Below are 21,748 nucleotides of genomic sequence, written 5' to 3'. Positions count from 1 at the left end.
AAGCATCTTTGCACCTGACCCTGGAAATGTAGGCTTTATGCTGTTTGTGAACCTCTGTTCACTGACTACACTACGCTAAAAGGATAGTGGAAACAGTGATGACGTTGAAGAAGCAGTTGGGACGTTTTGTGACACATGACTGGCTACCGAATGTAAAAAACACTCTGGCCTAACAGAGGTACAATACATATCCTGCGAACAAACAGCTTAGAAATGATTGATACATAGATTTATTTTGCTTTTAACTGATGTTGCTCTTGACTTTAATGATGAACTATGCTGGGTACACTTTGATATGTTTGACCTGTTAAGGCCTAACTGTACTGCACTATCACCTTGGGCTGGTCTGGAGGCGATTCACATACGCAGCGATCAGAGCGTGTTCCTCGTTCATACGCTGAGCGGCTGACAAACTGGACGGGAAAAACACAGAGAGGAAATAAAAATGTGAATTTATATTAGTCCATTTATTTTCAGACAATAACATGTAATTTCTTACATGTTTTCATTAGGATTGTTGCAGGTATCAGCACATCTTATTGCTGTCATTTTGCACACTGCATACAGGGGAAATTTTTGGGTCTGGGTCAAATTGATCACAGAGTGTCTACAGGTATCAGACAGTTAAATGTAATGCCTTTTAAGACCCCTTCAAGACCCCTTTTAACCAAATTTAGGACAGATTTTTGGACAAATCATGTGTATCTTAATTAAGCATTGCAAGTATCACTGCAAGTAAGTAGTATATATGTGGTCTTGTGCAGAGGTGGGTGTTATGTAGGAATATGGTTATTAGAGTGAGTTAAGTTAATCTACATTTTGCCAAATGACAGTATTATATATTTTTAAAGACTTGTAACATTAGAAATGTGGACTTTTACATCATAGAAAGGCTTTACTCATTTTCACAAAAATAAATTAAAAGGTAGATAAATTAAACTAGATAAAATGTGTGTAGTAGTTAAGACCTCCTCACAAATTCAAGGCCTTTAAGGCCTCATTGTTGTAACATTGAATCTAAGACATTTTATGACTTTTTCAGGACCTGCAGACACCCTGACTATAGGCAGATGCATATCATAATCTTTTTTACTATTCATCTCTCATACAGATCACTATCTAATTGACATTTGTACATTTATTACATGAAGTAATGAAACGGACAGCTTTACTGTTTACTCAATTTTATTGACTATTTCCAAATATAGTACAGCTGTTTCATTATGGGGGCATTACGTGATGGGGCGTTATCAATCCATTTCACAAATGGCTGTCTTTTTTTCATCATGATTTCAGTGTACCCACACAGCCAGCTTCATGAAGCAAGCTAGAAGCAGACAGGTTTCAAAATGTAGTAGTACCATGGTATATAAAGTAAGAAATAGAATTACTGTAGTTCTAAATTGTTTTTCCATATGTTGTCATTTATGAAAAAACTCAAAATGAACACAATAAGCGAAATCTTCAAACAGCATTTGTATAAAAATGATTCTGTCTCAAGCTTTTTGATCCATATAAGCAGTTGATCACTGTCAGTGTGATCACTATAAGTGGTTTCCATTGTATAATGTAATATATTTTTGTACTTTGTTGGGAATGCAATGATGAAACCCTGGACTTGTTTCCATCTTTGTTCCCTGTGTTTTCAGTCCTCCTTTCTCAAGATGGAAAGAGGCATTCAATGTCTAACTGAAAAAAAAAAAAACAAATTTAGAAAATAACTGACAATTTTAATCTGGACGAGGTAAAAAGTGACATCTAGAAAGCCTCATCATGTAAGTATTTAATGTGCACGTTTCTGCTGAAGTTGTAGCTGTTTATTTCTCCGGTCACTTTTGGGCTGCAACTGACAGTTATTTTCATTATTGATTGATGTGCCAAAAGTTTTTCAATGAATAATTAATCATTTGGTCCAAGACATGTCTGGAAAAAAAGTGAAACTTACGGTGACCGAGAGGTCAAAAAACTGCTCCTTAAAGAAAGGGAAGAAATGTGCATGTATGTGTTCTCTTGGGTCGCAGCATTTTGTGCTCTCCCAGTTACCGCACAAAAAACGGCACGACAGTTTGTCACAGTCCAAGGTGACGTTTTTCAGTGTCTTGTTTAATCAGAGGAACAGTCCAAAACCCAGGAAACTGAATTTACTACAACAATGTTCTAATTAGTATAATGAAGCTCGACACTTGGTATAAAGTTTAAGCAGAGGAAGTAGCAATTTAGAAGAAGCAAGTGAATGAAGCAAGCTATTAAAAACCCCATTTAGTAGTTAAGTAATTACCCATGTAACATGTGGCTTTAAACTCCAGAGAACTGCAAAATATAACAAACACTGAACTGCTGGAGTTTTTTACCTCTTGGAGGACTCGGGCACTGATGAGGACAGCATCATGGCCTCACTGGTGTTCCCAATGGGGCGAGGGGGGCTATACGCACACACACACACACACACAATGTGTCAGACCCATATTATCAACAGTGTAAACACAGAGTAAGGACAACATCATTAAATCATTAAAAACCAAAGTCCTGTCTGTCAGAAAACACATTCTTACACTCACACTCACACACACTCTCTCACGTGATTCTGAGTGCAATCATGCAATAGTGAATTGTACTAGTCTGAGCAAACACAGACAGGCCAAAGATCACCAGAGGCAGAGAGACAGAAAGAATGAATGCAGACCAAAGGGAAATAAAAAAAAGACAGAAATTCAGGAAAACGCAGGTTTGTGAGAGGACTAAACCTGACGTAGCATCATTAGTATAAACATACTCACATCTGTGCTAAGTGCAGTCTCTGTGTGTTGACCTGATTATGTGCCCAGTGCTTGGAGGTCTGTAACGACCCAGTCTGCCAGTGCTTGGAAAATCAAACAGTGTGGATCCACCACGAGGGGCGGAGCGACCGCAGTGGTTCGCTATAGAGGTGGGACTTCGGAGGTCTTGTGTTATCTGTAGTTTTTGTGTGCGTGTCGACTGTACCGGTGATAACAGACCAAAATGTTATTTTAGGCCGAGAGACTGCGACTTGGTAGTAAATGTTTCACTTTTTGTAATGAAAAGTTATCATTGGAGTGTTCACATTCCCACTGGAGCTTCTGCGACACTTTTCATCTGCCTGACTGAACATTAACTTGTGTCTTACAAAGCATTAACATTGTATGTGCTTCCATATGGGGCTGGGAAATTATTCAGTCTTTCAGAGGAATAGTATTGTGCCAGTTTTATAACATTTTGTTGTTGATTATTCCAAGAAAACTGTTATTTAAAAGCAACAAAACAAGTTAAAAAGATTTTTTTTTAAAAATTCTAACTATATTGCTGAGCCCTACTTCTATGACCTTGACTCTAGAAATACCATGTGATATTGTTTCCATCCATATTGTTGATCTAACAGTACGTTTCACAATGCTACTGCAAGTGAGACCATCTAACTTTGACTCAACGGTGCCCCTGTGGTCATGTGGTAATTACAGGATAATTGCACTTCGGATATTACTAAAATCTCAGGGTACATTCAGACTGCAGGCGAATCAGATTGGTTTGTTATGTCAGATCTTTGAGACAGACTGTCCACACTGTTAATTGAAAGTAATCAGATTGGATTTGTGTGTCCGGACATCTCCAACCAAGCTGAATGGGCGTCTGTGGTAACGATGTAGATGTCAGCAATTACGTGGTAATGCCGGTGGTGACGCAACTTTCCAGGTCCATCATTTCGCCCTTCAGACAGATTTTTTGGAGGGTACTGTTCCTAATGTTGTCTTCTTTCATGCTCGTAGCAGTACTGCTAGTAGCAGTATGGATCTGCTCAGCACTTCTGTCACTCTAGATAAGACATCGTCATGTGACATTGAGAGGCATCTATAGAATTCTGTGGGGAATTCCATTTCAAACCACCCTCAAATGTGGTTCAGAATGATCAGATTTGTAAAAACATGTTTTTTTTTTGCTGTACAGACTTCCTAAAATCAATATGGATACAATCTGGATATGCAAAATAAAAATATTTGGGCTAGCAGCCTGAACCACTGGGGATCTTAAGCAGTAGAAGTGTATTTTAATGATGTACAATATGTCTTCTTGTTCTACTTCAATGACAAAATCACTGAAATGCTCATCTGTGATAGCTCTGAAGTAGCACAAATGTAAAACAAGCTGAGAAGACACAGGAGTCTATTATCGGCTGATATTAGGCTCTGGTTGTTCCCAGCCAGTTAAAACTGTTGTTGCATCCTTATTAATTCGACATTACATAGCCTTGCTTTAAATGGACCACTACTTGTATCAGTGTGTGTGAGTGTCAGGGGTCTTACACTATGTTGGAGAGGTTGAGGGTCCTCACAGGTTCCTCTGGGAAAATAGGATGAGGGGGCTCTCTGGATGACACACAGCCCAGAGTCCTGCCCAGGGCTCGGCCAAGCTTTGACGCCGGCGACTTCTACGCACACACACACAAAATGCACAGACACATAAATATCAGGTCAACATTTATAAGCTGTGTGAGTTTTGTGTTGACTTTTGTAACCCAGAAATTTTGTTACTGAACTCCACAGACAAAATAGATCAGGACAGATCAGTTCTGATACAACTCTATACACTTCTGGTACTTTTTGTGGATCCCTAACATGCTCCTGTGTCCTCTACACTACCACATCTATTTCGACTGACTATTGACTGAGTTTGATCAAAGTAGAGTGTGTTTTTCCTGTTTGTCCTCTCCAGGAAATTACTGTCACTTTTTTTTTACATTACAACATGAAACTGTTTAAGTTATATTTTTCTATGGTCCCGAGAAAGAATAGTTCATGCAAGTAAATAAACAAATAAACAAGCAGTTGGCTGAGTGATTAGAGTGAATGATGACAGAGATGACAAATATTTACATCTAACTTAAAACTTAATCCCTGTTGCACATTTTATCCTGTGTGGATAAATTCCTAATGCCACACTTGTATCAAGTTAAAACTATTTAAAGCCAAGAGATTAAGGACCATTCTGGCGTCAGTTTCTGATTTTATTTTTCAACACAGGTGCATGCAGCACCATATTAAAACAAGTACAAGAGACAATGTAACTGTGTTTTCTTATAGTAAAGTGTGGCAAATGAAGCCAATAAACTGAGAATAAAATACAGCCCTAGACTGAATCCTGTTGGAAATGATATGTAAAGTCTGCAGAGGATTATCAGGATGAGTTTCCTGTGATGAGAAGATTCTGTTGGACAGGCAGGAGCTGCACTAGTGAAGAAATTTATCCCTGAAACATTAATAAGAGAAATTATGCCAAGCCTGGATAATGAATAATTCAACAACTATGTTTCCATCTATTAATACATAATTTCTTCATTGAAAACATTTTTCCCCTTCAGGACAGTTTCTGGGAATATCACTGACAATTTTTAGGATTATGATATTTCCATTTAGTTTCATACTTTCCAAGCATTCTAAAATTCATAACACACACACACACACACACACACACACACACACACACACACACACACACACACACACACGGAGTGCCCCCTGGCATGATGAATGAGCAATCACACAGCGACTAACCCACGATGAGTGCTCCTTCATCTGATGCTGGTTGCTATGAGAGCCGCTGGCATTGCCGCGCCAGAAGCAGTTCTGGCAGAGCTGGTAACCACGGCAACGGAGGCAGCGATAGCGGAAGCCTGTCATGCCGTTGCCACGACAGTAGGAGCATGACACGGGATGACAGACTGTATGGGAGAGAGGAAAGAGCTTTGCAAAAACCAGACGAGTTTCATAAGTTGACTTTATTTCTTTAAATACAAGTTTGTGTGTATGTCTGTGGTGTGTGTGTGTGTGTGTGTGTGTGTGTGTGTGTGTACCGTGCTCAACGTTGGCCATGCGATGCATGAGAGGCAGCCAGACAAGACACTGAGGAGGGTCAGCTATGATGTCCAGGAACATGTTGAGCATTACCCTCTTCTAAATCAATGACAACAAAAGAAAAAACTCAGCAGGAGCACAGAAAAAGTCATAATAAAAGCCCCCAGTTTAAGTTAAAATAATAGTTAATCAGGTTTACCATAAACAGCAGAGTAAATCTACATAATAAAAGACAGGTGGATGAGGTGTGTGAGCGAACCTGTTGTGGGAAGCATGAGCGTGCTAAGGTGTGTGTGTAGCCAAAGGACGGTCCTTCATGCACAGCGGTGGGCAGCTTGAGAGCCTCCCTCAGAAAAGCATCAAACTTGGATTGTACCAACACGCCGCCAGGGTCAGATACCTGAGAAAACACATCTACACACACACACATACAATATTAGGAAAGCACTACATCACATTATATTAATTTCCTGACGACTTACCCCAACTAAGCTTGAGACGGTTTAACATTTTCAAACCGGTTTGATATTAAGGGCTGGAGTGGACTGGGCCAGTACACAGAATTTTACCACTAGGTGTCTCTGTTCACACTTGAGGTACCCTAACATATAAATACTGAAAAATGTATATAAACCATTTTAATTAATCTAGATTAAGTGCACTTTCTGTAACATGAAAAAAGTACACACAAATACAAAGAGTACTGTATATTATTCTCTTTTTATGATATCATTATCAGTATTTATATCTCTGTGTCTACACCCAACGCCTACGTTTGAAATCAGTACTTTCATGCCCAGTTTCTGGGGAATGTTTAAAGTGTTTCTGGAAAATGTAAGATAACAGATCTGAAACAGATTCCATGTCAGTCTTGATGGTGTCGGGTGGTACTCACAGCGGAGCTTATCTACCAGTTTCCCTCCACATAGTGTGGACAGCATCGATTTCACAGAGAGCACCGTCAGACGACTGTCAGGCTCACTGAAACACAAACACATATGACATTATAGTACAGTGTGTCACCCTCACTCTAACATAAACCCACCTGTAGACATGTTTAGTACTTGTCACGAAATGATGTCAAGTTGCAAAAAGTGAGCATCCAAAGATTTCTTTTTTACCTGTCAATGGCGGCCAGTAGGAATTCGACCAACAGGACGGTGCTCTCTCGCGGGTTGATGGTGTATGTGGTGGGCAGGCGCTTGCTCAGCTGGTTGAAAAGGGAGGACACCAAGTTCTCCAGTCTTGTCACAGAGATTCCGGCGTTCAGCTCTACAGCATTCAGACCGGCATCCCGCACCGCCTCAATCACATTGTATATGTCTATCAGATGCACTGGAACGAGACGAGTCAAGTCAGTGAAATTGTTTTAAAAGCTTTCCCTTTCATTCTTTAATAACAAATGTTTCCACGCTGAAGGAGACCAGGGTTGACTTACAGTTGCATCTCTTCTGTATGAATCTGAGCTTGCAGGCTGTTCGATATGTAGAGAGACAAATGGCATCCAAGTTCTGCTCCGCTGTGACGAAAACATAAAGACATTTACGAGCTCTGCTGGCTTCATGACAAGCTCGTCAATCTTAGATGATAGCAACTCATAACAAACATCTTTCTTACGCATGCTGGGGATGGAGTTACACAGTTGGAAATACTTGAACCATAACAATCAAGGGAAGGAAAGGAAATGACAGGAAAATTCCACCATGTGTGCCTTGCAGAGACAACATAAGGCTTTACGACCCAGACACACCAAACCAACATCAAAGAACTAGTGGTGATGAAGGTGATTATTGCATTATCTCAAATCGCCTGTGTCTTGGCCAAAAAGCTGCACCTGGACATGATGCAGAGATGGCAGCCAATGGCCAACTAGCACATATGTGTGAGAGGAAATAACTCTGCAGGTGGCAGTGGTCTGTATTCGTCGCTCAAAAAGAGAAACCACAAAACTGACAGGACAGATTCAAAATGCTAGTTAGCCATTAGCCAAACTGCCAATCAGAGTGATTTTAGTCACCCGCAGACTCAACCCTCCCAACTCTGATTGAATATGCTTAATTGGCTGGAAAAAAAGGCCAACAAGGGCTGAATAGTGCCAACGCTGCAGGACACACCACCAAATGTAGGGCGACAGATGATCTTCGACAGCCCAACATTGACCATGGGCCGATTGTCTGCTTGGTGTGTCAGGGCCCTTGGGGGTCAAAGATTACTCACCAAGCTCTGTGAAGATCTGTCTCCCCTCTGTTTCTGCTGTCGCTGTAGTCCCCCTCCCTCTGTCTCTCTGCCCCCCCTCCTCCATCACCATCCTGCACAAAACACAAAAGAGCAGGAAAACTCAGCACCATCCAAGCATTAAGGGTAAAAGGATTTTAGTCTGTGAAAACATTAAGCATTTTTTGGTGCAATAAGCATTGATGATGATTTCCTACTTTGATCAATCTGATGACTGTATCAGTTTCTTGGAGTTGGGGCATTTGATCTTTAATTTATTTGTGAGGGACCATGTAAAATACTACCTATAATTGTTACTATTTGCTGTATTGCACAAGAGTCTATGCTGTTTGTCTCATGTGCATTGTGATGTTCATATGTGCATTGTTTGACTTTTCCATTCCATAGGTCTTTTGCAGGAAATATGCTCAACAAAGACTTCCATTCTTTGAAATGTTTCTGGTGGATGTGATTTGTTCAACAGTTTAAAAAGTGACTTAAAATTCAGATAAACCTCAGATAGGAACCTTACTGGTGACTGAATGGACAGGGAATACACAGACAAACCAGGTGCTGTGTAACTGTAACTTTATTTTTACACACAGATCTACTGTATGCATACCAACACGCCTACCAGCACACACCAACTAGAGGCAGGCTCAGAGTCAAATTCAGGGCCACCAGAGGATGAGCTGAGTGCTTGGTAAATAAACACATTAATGAGAGCAGCTGAGGAAATCTGATCTGAAGGCTGGCATTTAGACTACTTAACAAGGGTACAGAGATAAAAAGAGAGAGGGGGGAGGGTGAAAGAAAGAAAGAAAGAAAGAAAGAAAGAAAGAAAGAAAGAAAGAAAGAAGGAGGTAGGAAGAAAAGAAGGAAGGAAGGAAAGATGAACTAAGAAAGAAAGCTGTCAACCACTGCTGTCAGGTGACACCACAGAATATCAGTCGCCATGGTAACAGTTATACTACACCGCAAAACTGAAGCACACATAGACACACACAAATATTTGCATTCCTTATATAAATGTGGTGACAAGCCAACCCCCAACACACACACACACACTTGCACACATGCACATGCATGCACACACACACAGGAGCACATTCCAGAGAGGATTTGAAAGCTTCCCAGGAGACTTCATGCTTCATCCAGACAAAAGAGGGATTCCTCCTTTCAGTCACTCTCTCCCACTCACACACTCAGAGACACACACTCTCTCTTGCACTCTCAAACATCTTTATACAGCTGTTTCACTCGAAAGGCTGCTGGTATCAGTCAAGTGTAACTTTCTTTCTTTAAACCCAAAAGAGCTCTCTCGACAGCTCACAGTGACAGTCACGCCACTCCTTCAAAGTGTCCTTGAGTAAGCACACTAAACAGCCTTTGTCGGAGGACGTCTCATGTTACCAGACCGTAAAGTTCCACCTGACTGCTCATACAGCAAAGTATCAAACATTCTTGATAAAAACTGGAATCCAGAGATGCATCACGAGCTTAGAACACTGAGTAATGGTGCATTCAGGCTTATTTAGCACGAAGCAGACATTTTACATGCAGTTCTGACTGGGCAGCTATTTTCTGACAATGCCACTATAAGGAAGAGAGAAGAGGACTGATAATATTGTTTACTGGTGCTTGACAAGTAAGCTGATCTGGCACCTGTTTTGTAGGTTATTTTCTCAATCGACCACTTGTTGTGTAAAATGTCAGGAAATCTTTTTTTTTTTTTGGAAATTAAGTAAAGCTTAAGGTGAAAAATGACTTGGACTCTAAGTATGGTTGCTGATTAATTTTCTGAAACATCTTTAGCTTCCATTATCTAACTGAACGATAATGATACCAAAGCATTAAAAGACTGATGCGCATTGCAGTTCTGGATCTGCACAGGATATGGAGCTGGTCTCAAGGCACAGTTCAACGTGGGGGCATCCAAATCACCTCTACCTTTTCGCCTGGCACTGCTAGATCAATATGCAAAAGGTAATTAGTCTGGAAACTCTCTGTTCATTTTCAATTCCCAAAGGGGCATTATCAAGAGCTATAGCTCAATGGCCTAAGCACCCAATTGGATATACCTACAACCTATCAGAGCAACAAACCACATGATGTAGCACTGAATGACGAACAAATGTAAACAGATTGCATTGTGCACAGATGAGCTGTGATGGTAGCATCGATATGTCTGTGAAGAAGTTTTTCCATTAGAATTTGAAAATCGGACTTCAAAAGAAAGCTCCACATCGGCTGCAGCCATCTAGGTTGTTTGCAAAAACGCCTCAAGAACAATCCTCTTGACTGAGCTAGGTTTCTACTCACTAACGTGTCCCTGGCTGCATCATGTGTTTTGCATGAAGCGCAATGGCTCTGCAAGTTGTCAGTCATTGTATCAAACCTGTTCCATATCAGATAAACAGTTATGTCTGGTCTGACCCCTGCCAGGTGGGGTAGAAATCTGTTGGGAGGGGGACCAGACACACCCGCCAAAGCAAATAAAATATGAGCTTGCAGATTCATCAGGTTCCAAGACTATCCCGTTCCTACTCATCATCAAGGACGTTTGCATAAATATAAAACCTAAATGCTGCACCACTACAGGACCTGCCTCTTTCTGGCATTGTGTATAATTTGGATTTGAGGATTTGGGGTACCTTCTTACATTGTTATTTTTTATATTTGCACTCTTTTCCACTTTGTACTGCAACTGCTGCACAACAATTTCTCTCAGGAAAATAATGTTTCATCTTATCTTTATATGTATATGTATATCAAAATGCACCTGCAAACTGGGACACAACAAGACTGCTAACCCTGACCCTGCTATCTAAAGATCTGAGTGTCAAATGCTGAGTATTTGTCCTCCTGCCAACACTGTCCTAACTATCAAGATGTCCTTGAGTAAGGCAGATTAATGATGAGGTGTTAAAGCAATAGTTCAACATTTTGGGAATGCTGTTTTATTAAAGAACAGATAAAATATGAAAGAAAGCAAAAAAGTTTGTTTCCCAAAATGCTGAACTAGTCATTTAAAGGACAACCAGCAATAAAGAAAGTCAGCTTAACAGGTGGATGCATGTAAATCAATGAAAATATTCTTGCTGAAAAGTTTATTTGACACTCATAACTTCACTAAGGAGCTATTAAGACCGAATGTTACATGAGCCAAAAGATGTCTCGCCAGTTCACGTTACCACACTGGAATCCCATGGTGAGTAAATTTTTATTTCCAGCATGGCCTTGGTGATAACTACACTCTGTCTGTCTATCTGTCTGTCTATTTCTGTCAGTCTGTCTATAGCTGACACGGAGGAACATTTGGTCTCTGAGGTTGACTTCCTATTTTAACTTAACATGGTGAGCTTTAAACCACCTTGGATATAATTATCCATCCCGCAATTACCCCCAGCTATGTCAGAGGACCAGGAACAGCTTGGCTGTCGTTGTCCCAATCACTCGGTTGAAGTACAAAGGTTGGTGAAGACGGAGTTTGCTGGTTGGAGATAGATCTAAGCATTGGTTTTAGAAAGTAACGTCCAAATCAAACAGACTTTTACCCTTAACACCCTTGCTACTTTGCTTATAATATCAATTAAAAGACCAACAAATATTGCGCTTCTTATTTCAGAGGAAATGTTATTATAGTTTTTATCTTTTGCTGAGAGCTGAAGTTTGCTGCGTTTTTTGGTTTATGGGTTTCGTGTCAAAAATAAGATTAAAGCCAGCTTCACACAGGATGCAGAAGAGCTGTGAAGCACACAGATTTTCCATGGAGCACTGGCCGTTAACTTTTGGCGCCCATATTGACCACCTGGGCTGTTCACACTGGATGTGCTGCAGCAGCAGGCTCACAATCTGCTTCAATAGTTTGGACGTCTGGTCTATTTTTTCCACAAGCTACGAGCAAATCTGACAAGGAAAAATACTGACGATCTATTATGAAGAATATGAAGGATATATTATGTATTATATAAATGGTCTGAAGCTTTTAAGTTGTAAAATATCCATCCTATGCTTATTAATTCCACATATTTGTCCCTTGTGTCAAAATACTTCTGTGAGAGAGATTAGCAGACACATACACACATACACAAACACACAAACCACAGGAGCAGAGTTGCTTTCTGACCGTTGCAGAGAAATGCACTTCTGGTGTGAACGGGCAGGTGACTGCTTGTGCATCAATTGACTCATCAGGGCGCTTCCATGTCCAGTGTGACTATGGCATTACAATTGCATCTTCTCTAAGTAACATACGTCATGATAACTCACTAGGTGATCAGGAAACCAACAGCACTGATGTTTTGTCCTCTTGTTAAAGGCTAAAATGAAATGTATGGAAATTACTTCAAGTTACAGAAAGCTTGTTCAACATTCTGTTTCTCTCCCTGTATCAGTCTGGAACCTGAGCCACCCCAAACACTTCCCAGAAATTAAAATCCAATCAGAGCCAATCAGAGCCAATCAGAGCCAATCAGGAATCCGCACTATAGTTAACATAAACAGCCAATCAGAGGCTGTGTTGTAATTGATGACATAAAGTGCAGGCTGCAGCTGACAGTAATAGTGGCTCCCAAAGCAACAGGCACTAAATCTAATGTTTGTAAAGTAAACGCAGCAATGAAGTGAAGTTATTGCAGAAGTAGAGTCAATAACAACAGTTAAACAAGAACAAGAATATGCACTTGTGGAGTTTCTCAGCCGAAAAGACATTTTTGCTGTTCTTCTGACTGGATTTGACAAAAGTTTGATTAATCAAGTGGCTCCACTGGTGATGAAGAAGATGCTCCCCAGTGTTTTGTTACGCTGATTGGCTGAAGTAGTTTGTTTGTCAAGGCGAGTACTCCTGCCAGCTACAGGTGTTTGGGGCTGCAGCGAGTCCAGGCTGATACAGAGATGACAACAGAATGTTGAGCTCATATCATCTTTCCAGGCTAACATTTCTCGACAAACGTATCATCAAAGGATAATGACAAACTGTAACAGAAACTCAAAAAGGTGTGGAATTTCACTTCTTTGCAGCTGTGCTTTGAGCTAAATGCTAACATCAGCGTGCAAAATGATAATGCTAAGATGCTGATGTTTAGTAGATATAGTATTTTTCATATTTGCCATCTTGGTTTGGAATGTTAGCATGTTAATTTTTGCTAATCAACAATTAACACAAAGTATAGTTGAGACTAAATGTCATTAGCTTTGCAGGTATTTGATCTTAATCCACAGTATTGGACAGAGAGAAATTTTGACCTGATGTTTGTGCTAGATGAAAAAAATGAAGGGACCACCAAATTTATTATAAATTATCACGAAGGGGACATGAATGTCTGTACATAATTTCATGACAATCCATCCAGTAGTTATCAAGATATTTCAGTCAGGACCAACCGACAGACAAACAGACCAACGTCACCTTCCCTTGAGCCACACTGCGAGCATGGTGACAAATACAACTGGTTTAGTTTTGACAACTGTCAAATTGTTTCTGCTCTTAAAACACAAGTCATTACATTATTTGGATGATTAGAAGAGTAACTGCTTTATCATAATACTGCTTCCAAAATGATTGAAGAGCTTTGTTCAAAAACAAAACTGTATTCCTGAATCATGAACAGTGAATATCATATATATTATGCATACAGTGGAAGGAAAAGCCTCCACACACTCAATGCAAACTCTTAACTTACTGCAACTGATGACAGACAGAGGAGTTACTTTGTGCTCTAGTGGTTAAAGTCTTCAGCTTTAGAAAGTAAAGTACAGAGGGAGAGAAAAAGAAAGCGAAGGGAACGGAAGTGGAGAGGCATTCACAGCTGACTGTGTTGCTTCTCTGCTTTGTGTGGGTGGCGATGCTCACTGCTGTTGCACCATGGTGTTTTATTATGGCTGACATTTGCTGAGCCTTACGGAAACAAACACACAAACAGCACACGCAGCTCTGAATAAACACAGAGGATACACTCGTAGTCTTCCACCAACTTCTGGCTTAAGATCAGGTTTAAAAACATAGTTGGATGCTTAAAATTTCCCCATATAGAGAGAGTGTGGGTGTGTGGGTGTGTGTTCATACCTCTCTGTGTCAGGGGGTCGCACAGGACAGAGGAGCCTCAATAAAGGATGTCTAGCAGAGAGATAGAAAGAAGAGAAAGGCAATTTGAAAAGTCTTTTCAGTCTGTAGACAATCATGACCCCCAAAGGGTCTTTGGGGACAGCAGAGGACACACTAATTTAGACCCACACTGAACATAACGATGGGGGTATGCACTGTCCTACATCTCTATGCACTCAGTAGACCTGTGCACATGTAATAAATTAATTGCTTTTAGTCATTTATGCAATCACCGCTGATACAGTGGATATCCTTTAATAATCCATTTTTATCTGTTATGTTTAATCAGTTACTCATTTTATGACCAATGTATTGCAGGTTGTTCTGATTTAAAGACCTTTGTGACTCTGTTGATCCCAAAACTAGGCCATCAGATTCCAACGTAGCACAAGGTACTCACTGTATTTGTGCTATCACACCTGTCAGTTCACATTACTGCCTTTCACATAGAATTAATGGATCATTTTTAAGTGATTAAAATAAAATGTTCTCCTTGACGTATGCACTAAATACATTCTTGTGAGCTGGACACAAGTTGTGTAAATAATAATTTACCGTTTTGCAGAAAAATATCAGAAAAGACAGCAAATGCAGAACAGGTGCCGAGTACCAACAACATTTTCCCCAAACAAAATTCAATAAATATAATGATTTTACACACTCACACATCATTAGGCTGTGTTCAACAAGCTGTCATGGCAGCAGAGTCATCAACATCACTGTCTCACAAATACAGTCTAACTCAACCCTCATGGATGCATTATTACAGCAAAACACAGCATATTTCTGCACTTGCATTATATTGCCATGCACGAAGGAGGTGGAATTCATGCAGACACCTTTAACAAATGAGTGTGAAGACAGCTATGTGCACGACATCCAGCCTGAATGTGATTTAAGACAAACTGCTCGAGGCAGGCATTTACATCCTGTCAGCAGGTGTCACAAGACAGACATATACATAGATATCACACAGACAACTGACACATACATAAATATTTCACATATCAGAGATGAACATTCAAATACCACAACAAATGTAAAAAGAAAACAGAAAGCAGTGCCACAATGGCAGCTGCGAAATTAAAACGTGCTGTTTGCTGTCACATTATCACCAGACATGTTGACACATCAGTAACAAGAATACGGTGGTCCTGTTTGCGTCTGGTTACAAACTGCAAATGTCACACATGATCTTAATCGTCACACTGAAAACTGTCAACCTGTCACTTTATTTGCACCTGTATTTTCAGAACACGTCTCCAGGTATCACACCTGTTGACATGAGTCAGACTAGGATACCAAACATCAACACAGCACCAACCAAAATGTGTTTCTCTCTTTATTTTAAGTTTTAAATCAAACCTGATGTGTTTATCAGTTAAATTAGTTACACACAATGATATAGAAAAGTTAGTCTACCATGCTGTCATCCAGAATTAGATCGATTACATCAAAAATGATCCATTAGCAGCAACCCTATACTGTGCTCAAGTGCAGCACATACACTCAAGTAATAGCCTAATGTATGACGACATGATGCAAATATTTTGACAGTCATTCTCATCTCAACATTTACTTCTTGTCTCTTCTCACTACAGGATGTTTGTGTGACTGTGTGTAGGAGGAGTGTCGCATCAGTGCAGACCACCCAACCGGTGCACCTGTGCATTAACCACACACACACACAAACACACACACACGCTCTACAGAATCTCATCAGAGCAGTGGTTACTCTTATGTAGGCCCAACACCTGAAAGATGCAAAGGGTCCAGAAAGAAATACACACGATCTCTTCCACAATGCATACGCTCTCTCTCTCTTAGGCACGCACGCACGCACGCGCACACACACACACACACACACACACACACACACACACACATACACACACACACACACACACACACTAGGAATCAGTTCTTAGGAATCAGTTGCTCTTAATCTAAAAACATGCAAAATACAGGCTTGGTTTTGTCGTCAAAAATCATCCTGTATCAACATCCACACTCAACTCACCGCTAAGTTCTGTGGATAAATCCACAAAACCAGTGTCGTTGGACAGAAGTAGCGAGGACACCAATACAGAAACGGGGCGTCAGGCAGACGAGGTGGTACTAAAGAGGGGTAAGAGGGTGTTTACCACCCTCTGCACACCACACACACACACACACCCACCCACCCTGCATGCCACATGACAACATTACCACTTGCAGCTGCTCTCTATTCTCACCGTCTGCCCTGACAGGACCCTGCCAGTGTACGTGAGTGCTATACGTGATATATATACAGTTTGCTGCAACTTTAGACACTGACGCTGCTGAAATACCTATGAGCTCCATTTATCCTCTAAATGACTCTTTACTGTAACACATGAAACAGATGAGGCTCGCTGGTGGGACACACAAATCCCTCTGAAAGCTCTGCAGCAACTTTTCAAATTAATATTTAAAGTGTTGCAGTTTCAGGAAAATGAAAAACTCTGTCTCAAATATCCTGAAACATTTTAGACATAATGGAGACCAAACAAACTGTCACTAGGTGTTAAACAAGCTGAGTTTTTTTACAAGACGAGGAATGCTGTTTGAATGGATTTGTCCACTTTAATATAGTCCTGGTATGATGCTTGTTTGACAGGATGTGTATGGATTAATTGATTGCTGCAGTGGTTGATTATTGGAGGCCTTGATAACTTGAATTCATTCGTACCTGCTGCTCCAAGCATGCACAATTATGTCTTAGGACAAGAGCTGTAGTAGTGGTTGTAATGGTGCTCAGGGTATCAATGGAGACTCAGGTGTTGTGTACCATTATTTTTAATATATGTAGCTCTGTATATTAATTCTTTAGTGTATAAAATGTCAGAAAATACCTTCAACAAATTCTTAACTTATCTTTGAGCCTCTTTTCCACAGAAAAACACTTTCAACTGCATCAGTTACAAGCAGCTTAAATTGAAAGCAAAAGCCTCTCCCTGCTTCTCCAGTCTCTCACTCCTGACCTTTGACCCCTATACACCCAAAGAGACAACCTGACTGACCCGGCATGACCCCAGGGTTGTCACCATGCAGGTAAAAACAGAAGCAGCACATCTCTGGTTACATGTTAAAGATGAACGGTTATCATGCCAATGGTGATTAAGGGCGTGGATGTCAGAAGTTAACCTGACTTTTCTATTCCACCTTCTCTATTCCACCCAAACATCCACGATGGACTTGTCTTTTTAAAATAAAATATAACACCAAGCCTGAACCAGCCCTAAGGATCTTCCACAAGGACAAAACTCAAATTGGTGAATCTGAGTGGTTCTGCGATGTACCTGAACATTTGCTCTTTCCCAGTTTATTTTAAAGCCCTCCACGACTGTATTCAGGCAGACAAAAATGGTGCATGAAGAAATAGAGTTCCCCTTAGTCATTTTGATGGGAAGTTTGTGAGTGTTGACACAGTGGCTATCTGTGCCAAGTTACACACTGGTCTTTGGCAAAAAGATGCATGTTAATCCAGCCAAAAAGCTGAACCTGACAAACTTGTTGCCACAACGCAATGCAGCATCACACAGCAAGACCCTGAAATGGCCAATCAAATGCTTGCAAGCACGCAAGTACAAAGAGTACTAACTTCTGTGAACACAAGTCCATTTATATTTACACAATCCCTTAACCTGTGATTGGAATCAGAGTCGACTTTAAAGAGGACCTATTTTCCCCATTTTCAGGTTCATACTTGTTCCAGCAGAAATCTAAAATACATTTTTACATGCTTTAATGCTCAAAAAACACTTTAATTTCCTCATACTGTCTGAGCTGGAACACCTGTATCCACTCTCTCTAAGGCGACTCTGTTTTAGTGCCTGTCCCCCTCCCGAAATATCACAGTCTGCTCTGATTGGTCAGCATTTCCATGTCTTCCACATATCAGTGTCTCTGCACCATCACTGCAGCCAAGGATGGACTGTAACAGAGAATAGTGGCACTTTCTCCCTTTAAAATTCAACAATAAAAGCTTGTAAACACAACTCGACGTGTTACAGAATCGGGAAGAAATGAACAGCTACTATAATAACATGGATCCCTGGTGTAAGCATGTAGTTTTATGTAGCAGTGTAAGCTACGTAATGTGAACACTTGCAGTAGCATGCCTGGAGCAGATGACCACATAAAGAAATCCACGACTCCTGTCGTCACTTTGTAGCCAAAGGAGAGAAAACTATTGGAAACAGAGTATTCAAAACTGTTAGGTGTCGCAAGGGGGCTGGGGTCTATCCAGCTGACATTGGGCGAGAGGCGGGGTACATCCTGGACAGCTTTTCCAGACTATCGCAGGGCTGCCACATAGAGACAGACAACCATTCACACTCACATTCACACCTACGGCCAATTTAGAGTCACCAGTTAACCTAGCCTGCATGTCTTTGGATCGTGGGAGGAAGCCGGAGTACCCACGCTGGCACAGAGAGAACGTGCAAACTCTGCACAGAAGGGCTCTGGGGTTCAAATCTACCACCCTAGGTTCAAACCAGGAACCTTCTTGCTGTAAGGCGACAGTGCTAATATACATATATATGAAACCTGAACAGGTGGGCAGGGTGGTATGCACAGAAAACTGTGAGATGCTCATGCCAATTGCAAAGACAGAAAGAATGAAACGAATGAAAAAGTAATGCATATATAAAGAGACAGGAAGATGCAAAGAAGAAACACAAAGAGAAACAAGATGTGCTAAGAAGCCAGATGGAGGGAAGGAAATGAAAGTGGAAGGCAGTCAAAGACACAAAATTAAAAAAGGAGATAAAGGAGTGAAAGTTGTACACCGCCCTGAAGAAAACAGAGTGGAAATGTTTGACTGTACGACTTGTTTGATACGTACAACCAGCTTGCAAGTTAACATGAAAGGTTAAAGGGGTTAGAGGACCACAAGAACCCCAAATTCAACTCAGCTCTTCATTATCACAATCATCTCAATCACCATCTCAGCCATAGACCTCTGCCCAATTTTACTGCTATTTTGTAAGCTATCAGAGGCATCACACATACCAAGCAGAGCAGAGAGCTCTGAGGTCCATCTAACTGCTCCTACACGCAAAATGAGGAATACTTAAATTTCACTATAATTTAACTCTGGAGAAATTATATAAACTAGAGGCTGGATAGGAATGACTGTTCTGTTAATCATGGGTTTCACCCCCACCGCTATTATCTCCCCACCCACAGTGGAGACAGTAACACAATTCAGCACAACTGTAAATCAGCTAAACAACTAAAATCTTTCCATACGCAGATGAAATGTTATGAAGTCAGGGCGAGTGTGAAGAAACCACAAAAGATTCTCTGCAGGTTCATTTAGGTGAAATACTAAGCTTGTCAAAACTTGTTTGGGAAAACAGGATATATATACATATGTTTATATGTTTTTCATACCTGGTTATCATGTGCAGGGTGGTGAGAGAGGTGGGATGGTTAATTTTAGTTTTGCTCTCTCATTTTGTTCTGTTAAAAATGTAAACAAATTGTTCGCTGCTCAATTAAAGTACACAATTTATATCTGTCAGGGAAAAAGTAGAGACCCTCAGGGGGCAGTTTGGGACACAGCCCATCAGTTATTGTCATCCCCTCACTATTTAGTTTCCTCCACAGGGAGCAACAGTTCGGAAAAGTCAGCAACCTGACTGGACGCATACCTAAAAATACACTCATTGTGTTGGATTTTTACACTAAAATATGTTTCAGTCACAGCCTGTAATTGCACTGTCAGTTAATGAACTTGACCATTATTTGACTGTTTGATCTTTAGCTGCTGATAAAACAAAGAAATAAAGAGCTGCTTGATGGTCAGTGCATTTTTTAACTGTTAAATCAACAGTTGCTGAAAGAGAAAATTACCATATTTTGAATTTCAATTTGGATATAAAAAGGCAGAATACACTATGAAATCTTTGTCTGGTCAAGTTTGTTTGGTTTATAGTCATTTAAATGATTTATGCACCACATCCTGACCACAAACACCCATAATTGGAGCATCGTGGCACAGACAAACTGCAGCTGAGAAATGCACAAGATGCTTCCCTGTCTTGCCTTTCACTCTGTTCTTAAAACTGTTTTAGTATCTGCACTTTATATAGGCTCTAAACACATTTTTGTGTGCAGGGTTGGGGGGTGGGGTGGGGCTGTCATATTCTGCTACAGCCCTGGCAGAAGGCTGTCTCCGATAACACCCTTTGGCAGGTTGTGGTGTAATGAATCATTTCAGCTGACCCCACAGGTCAGATGTAATGATTGATTAGACTGATGATAAGTCATTAAAGCATATTATGATTTATTAAGCCATTTTATTTCATCTAACTGGTCAGACTGAATGATTTATCAGCCTTGGCGTGACATCCTTATTATAAAATTCTTTATAGCTCAGTTGCATCTGTTTCTATTCAGCCTGTTGCATTTTACTTGTACATGCATGCCACTAAGCCTCAATATGAACCACTTGCAGTGTGCACAAATTCACAGTGGACACTAGTGATTTCACAAAGGTATTAAAATAGCTGTATATGTGCAAATGAGAGCCTAGTACCGCTAACATACAGATGCCATATTGTTGAATGGAATAACGTTCCTCCCACAGACAACACTGCTGCGTACAAGTCAAACACCAATAGAAGTTTTGATTTGAAAAGTGGGCATGACTTACAGCTACTACAACACACAAACCAGGGAGGGACACCACACTGGACACTTTTTTTTTTACACACACAATAATCCAACGGTCTTTGGTGGACACTTCGAGCTGCCATGAATTTCAACACGACTTGAGTCAAAGCTCATTTTTAGTTCTGCCTACTTCTGGGAAGCTGTGTGACATCTGAGCGGCCATATTGACGAAAAGTTTAACTCCCTGTTCACCTTGTTCCCCCGAATGAATGTGTAGCTGAAACTCACCAAACTCGGGTAAAATGTTCTATTAAAAGACAGACTTACACCAACTAAAGCCTTAAACTTTCGTCTTTGGGACTTTGCTTAATCTTTAAATGGACAGTAAATCGGCGGTGTACTCACCGGGACTGTTTTCGGCAGGTATTCGTGGCCAAAAATCAACATCAACACTGAAACGTGAGGACTTAATCTTCGCTTGTGAAATATCCGCTTCCTCTTTTCGCCGTGTTTCCTCTTCTTTTTTTGGTTAAAATAACACCGTCCCGGTCCCGTTATTTATTTCCGTAGCGAAGCATGCTTGACACCCTCCGTAAGCGGCCGCTGCTGCCGCTGTACCGGTTGCTGCTGTGATGAAGTGTACTATTTTTAAAAGAAAGTCACTCCTCTTCGGTCCGTCCTGCCCCCTTCCCCCGGTGACAGGGAGTGTGTGTGCCGCTGACACAGAACCAGCTAATTACTCCATTAACATTCAATAAAACCGTTTTTATCCAGTTATTCATTAACCAACTTCTTTATAATGCCCAAAAGATGGCGTTTATGTCGGTTACTGTATCAGTTTAACGGTCACAACTTATAACTGTTATCGTTCTCGCTGTAAACGTCATAAACCGTTAACTTATTATGGAAATGTTATGCT

At 40.6% G+C, this 21,748-nt stretch overlaps 1 protein-coding gene across 9 annotated transcripts in view; it reads right to left on the bottom strand.

The window, feature by feature from the left end:
* Nucleotides 1–21,485, bottom strand: part of LOC117270622 (dystrobrevin beta-like) — a 32,278-nt gene extending 10,793 nt beyond the window's left edge. For 3 of the 9 annotated variants that reach the window (XM_033648335.2, XM_033648337.2, XM_033648336.2), the window contains exons 1-11: nt 21,235–21,482; nt 14,146–14,196; nt 8,082–8,173; nt 7,303–7,383; nt 6,986–7,199; nt 6,760–6,845; nt 6,124–6,278; nt 5,864–5,963; nt 5,565–5,731; nt 4,317–4,441; nt 2,352–2,423 (exon numbers count right to left, since the gene is read on the bottom strand). In XM_033648335.2, the coding sequence (XP_033504226.1) occupies nt 2,352–2,423; nt 4,317–4,441; nt 5,565–5,731; nt 5,864–5,963; nt 6,124–6,278; nt 6,760–6,845; nt 6,986–7,199; nt 7,303–7,383; nt 8,082–8,172 (1,091 nt within the window). In that variant the 5' untranslated portion in view covers nt 8,173; nt 14,146–14,196; nt 21,235–21,482. Of the gene's footprint in view, nt 1–335; nt 414–1,555; nt 1,690–2,351; nt 2,424–4,316; nt 4,442–5,564; nt 5,732–5,863; nt 5,964–6,123; nt 6,279–6,759; nt 6,846–6,985; nt 7,200–7,302; nt 7,384–8,081; nt 8,174–14,145; nt 14,197–16,204; nt 16,322–21,234 lie in introns of those variants that run through there. The other 6 variants (XM_033648331.2, XM_078173931.1, XM_033648334.2 and 3 more) reach the window with 4 other exon arrangements.
* Nucleotides 21,486–21,748: the final 263 nt, after the last annotated feature.

Source organism: Epinephelus lanceolatus, chromosome 13, assembly GCF_041903045.1.
Source record: "Epinephelus lanceolatus isolate andai-2023 chromosome 13, ASM4190304v1, whole genome shotgun sequence".
Lineage (NCBI taxonomy): Eukaryota > Metazoa > Chordata > Actinopteri > Perciformes > Serranidae > Epinephelus > Epinephelus lanceolatus.
This window is presented reverse-complemented; position numbering and strand designations above follow the sequence as displayed.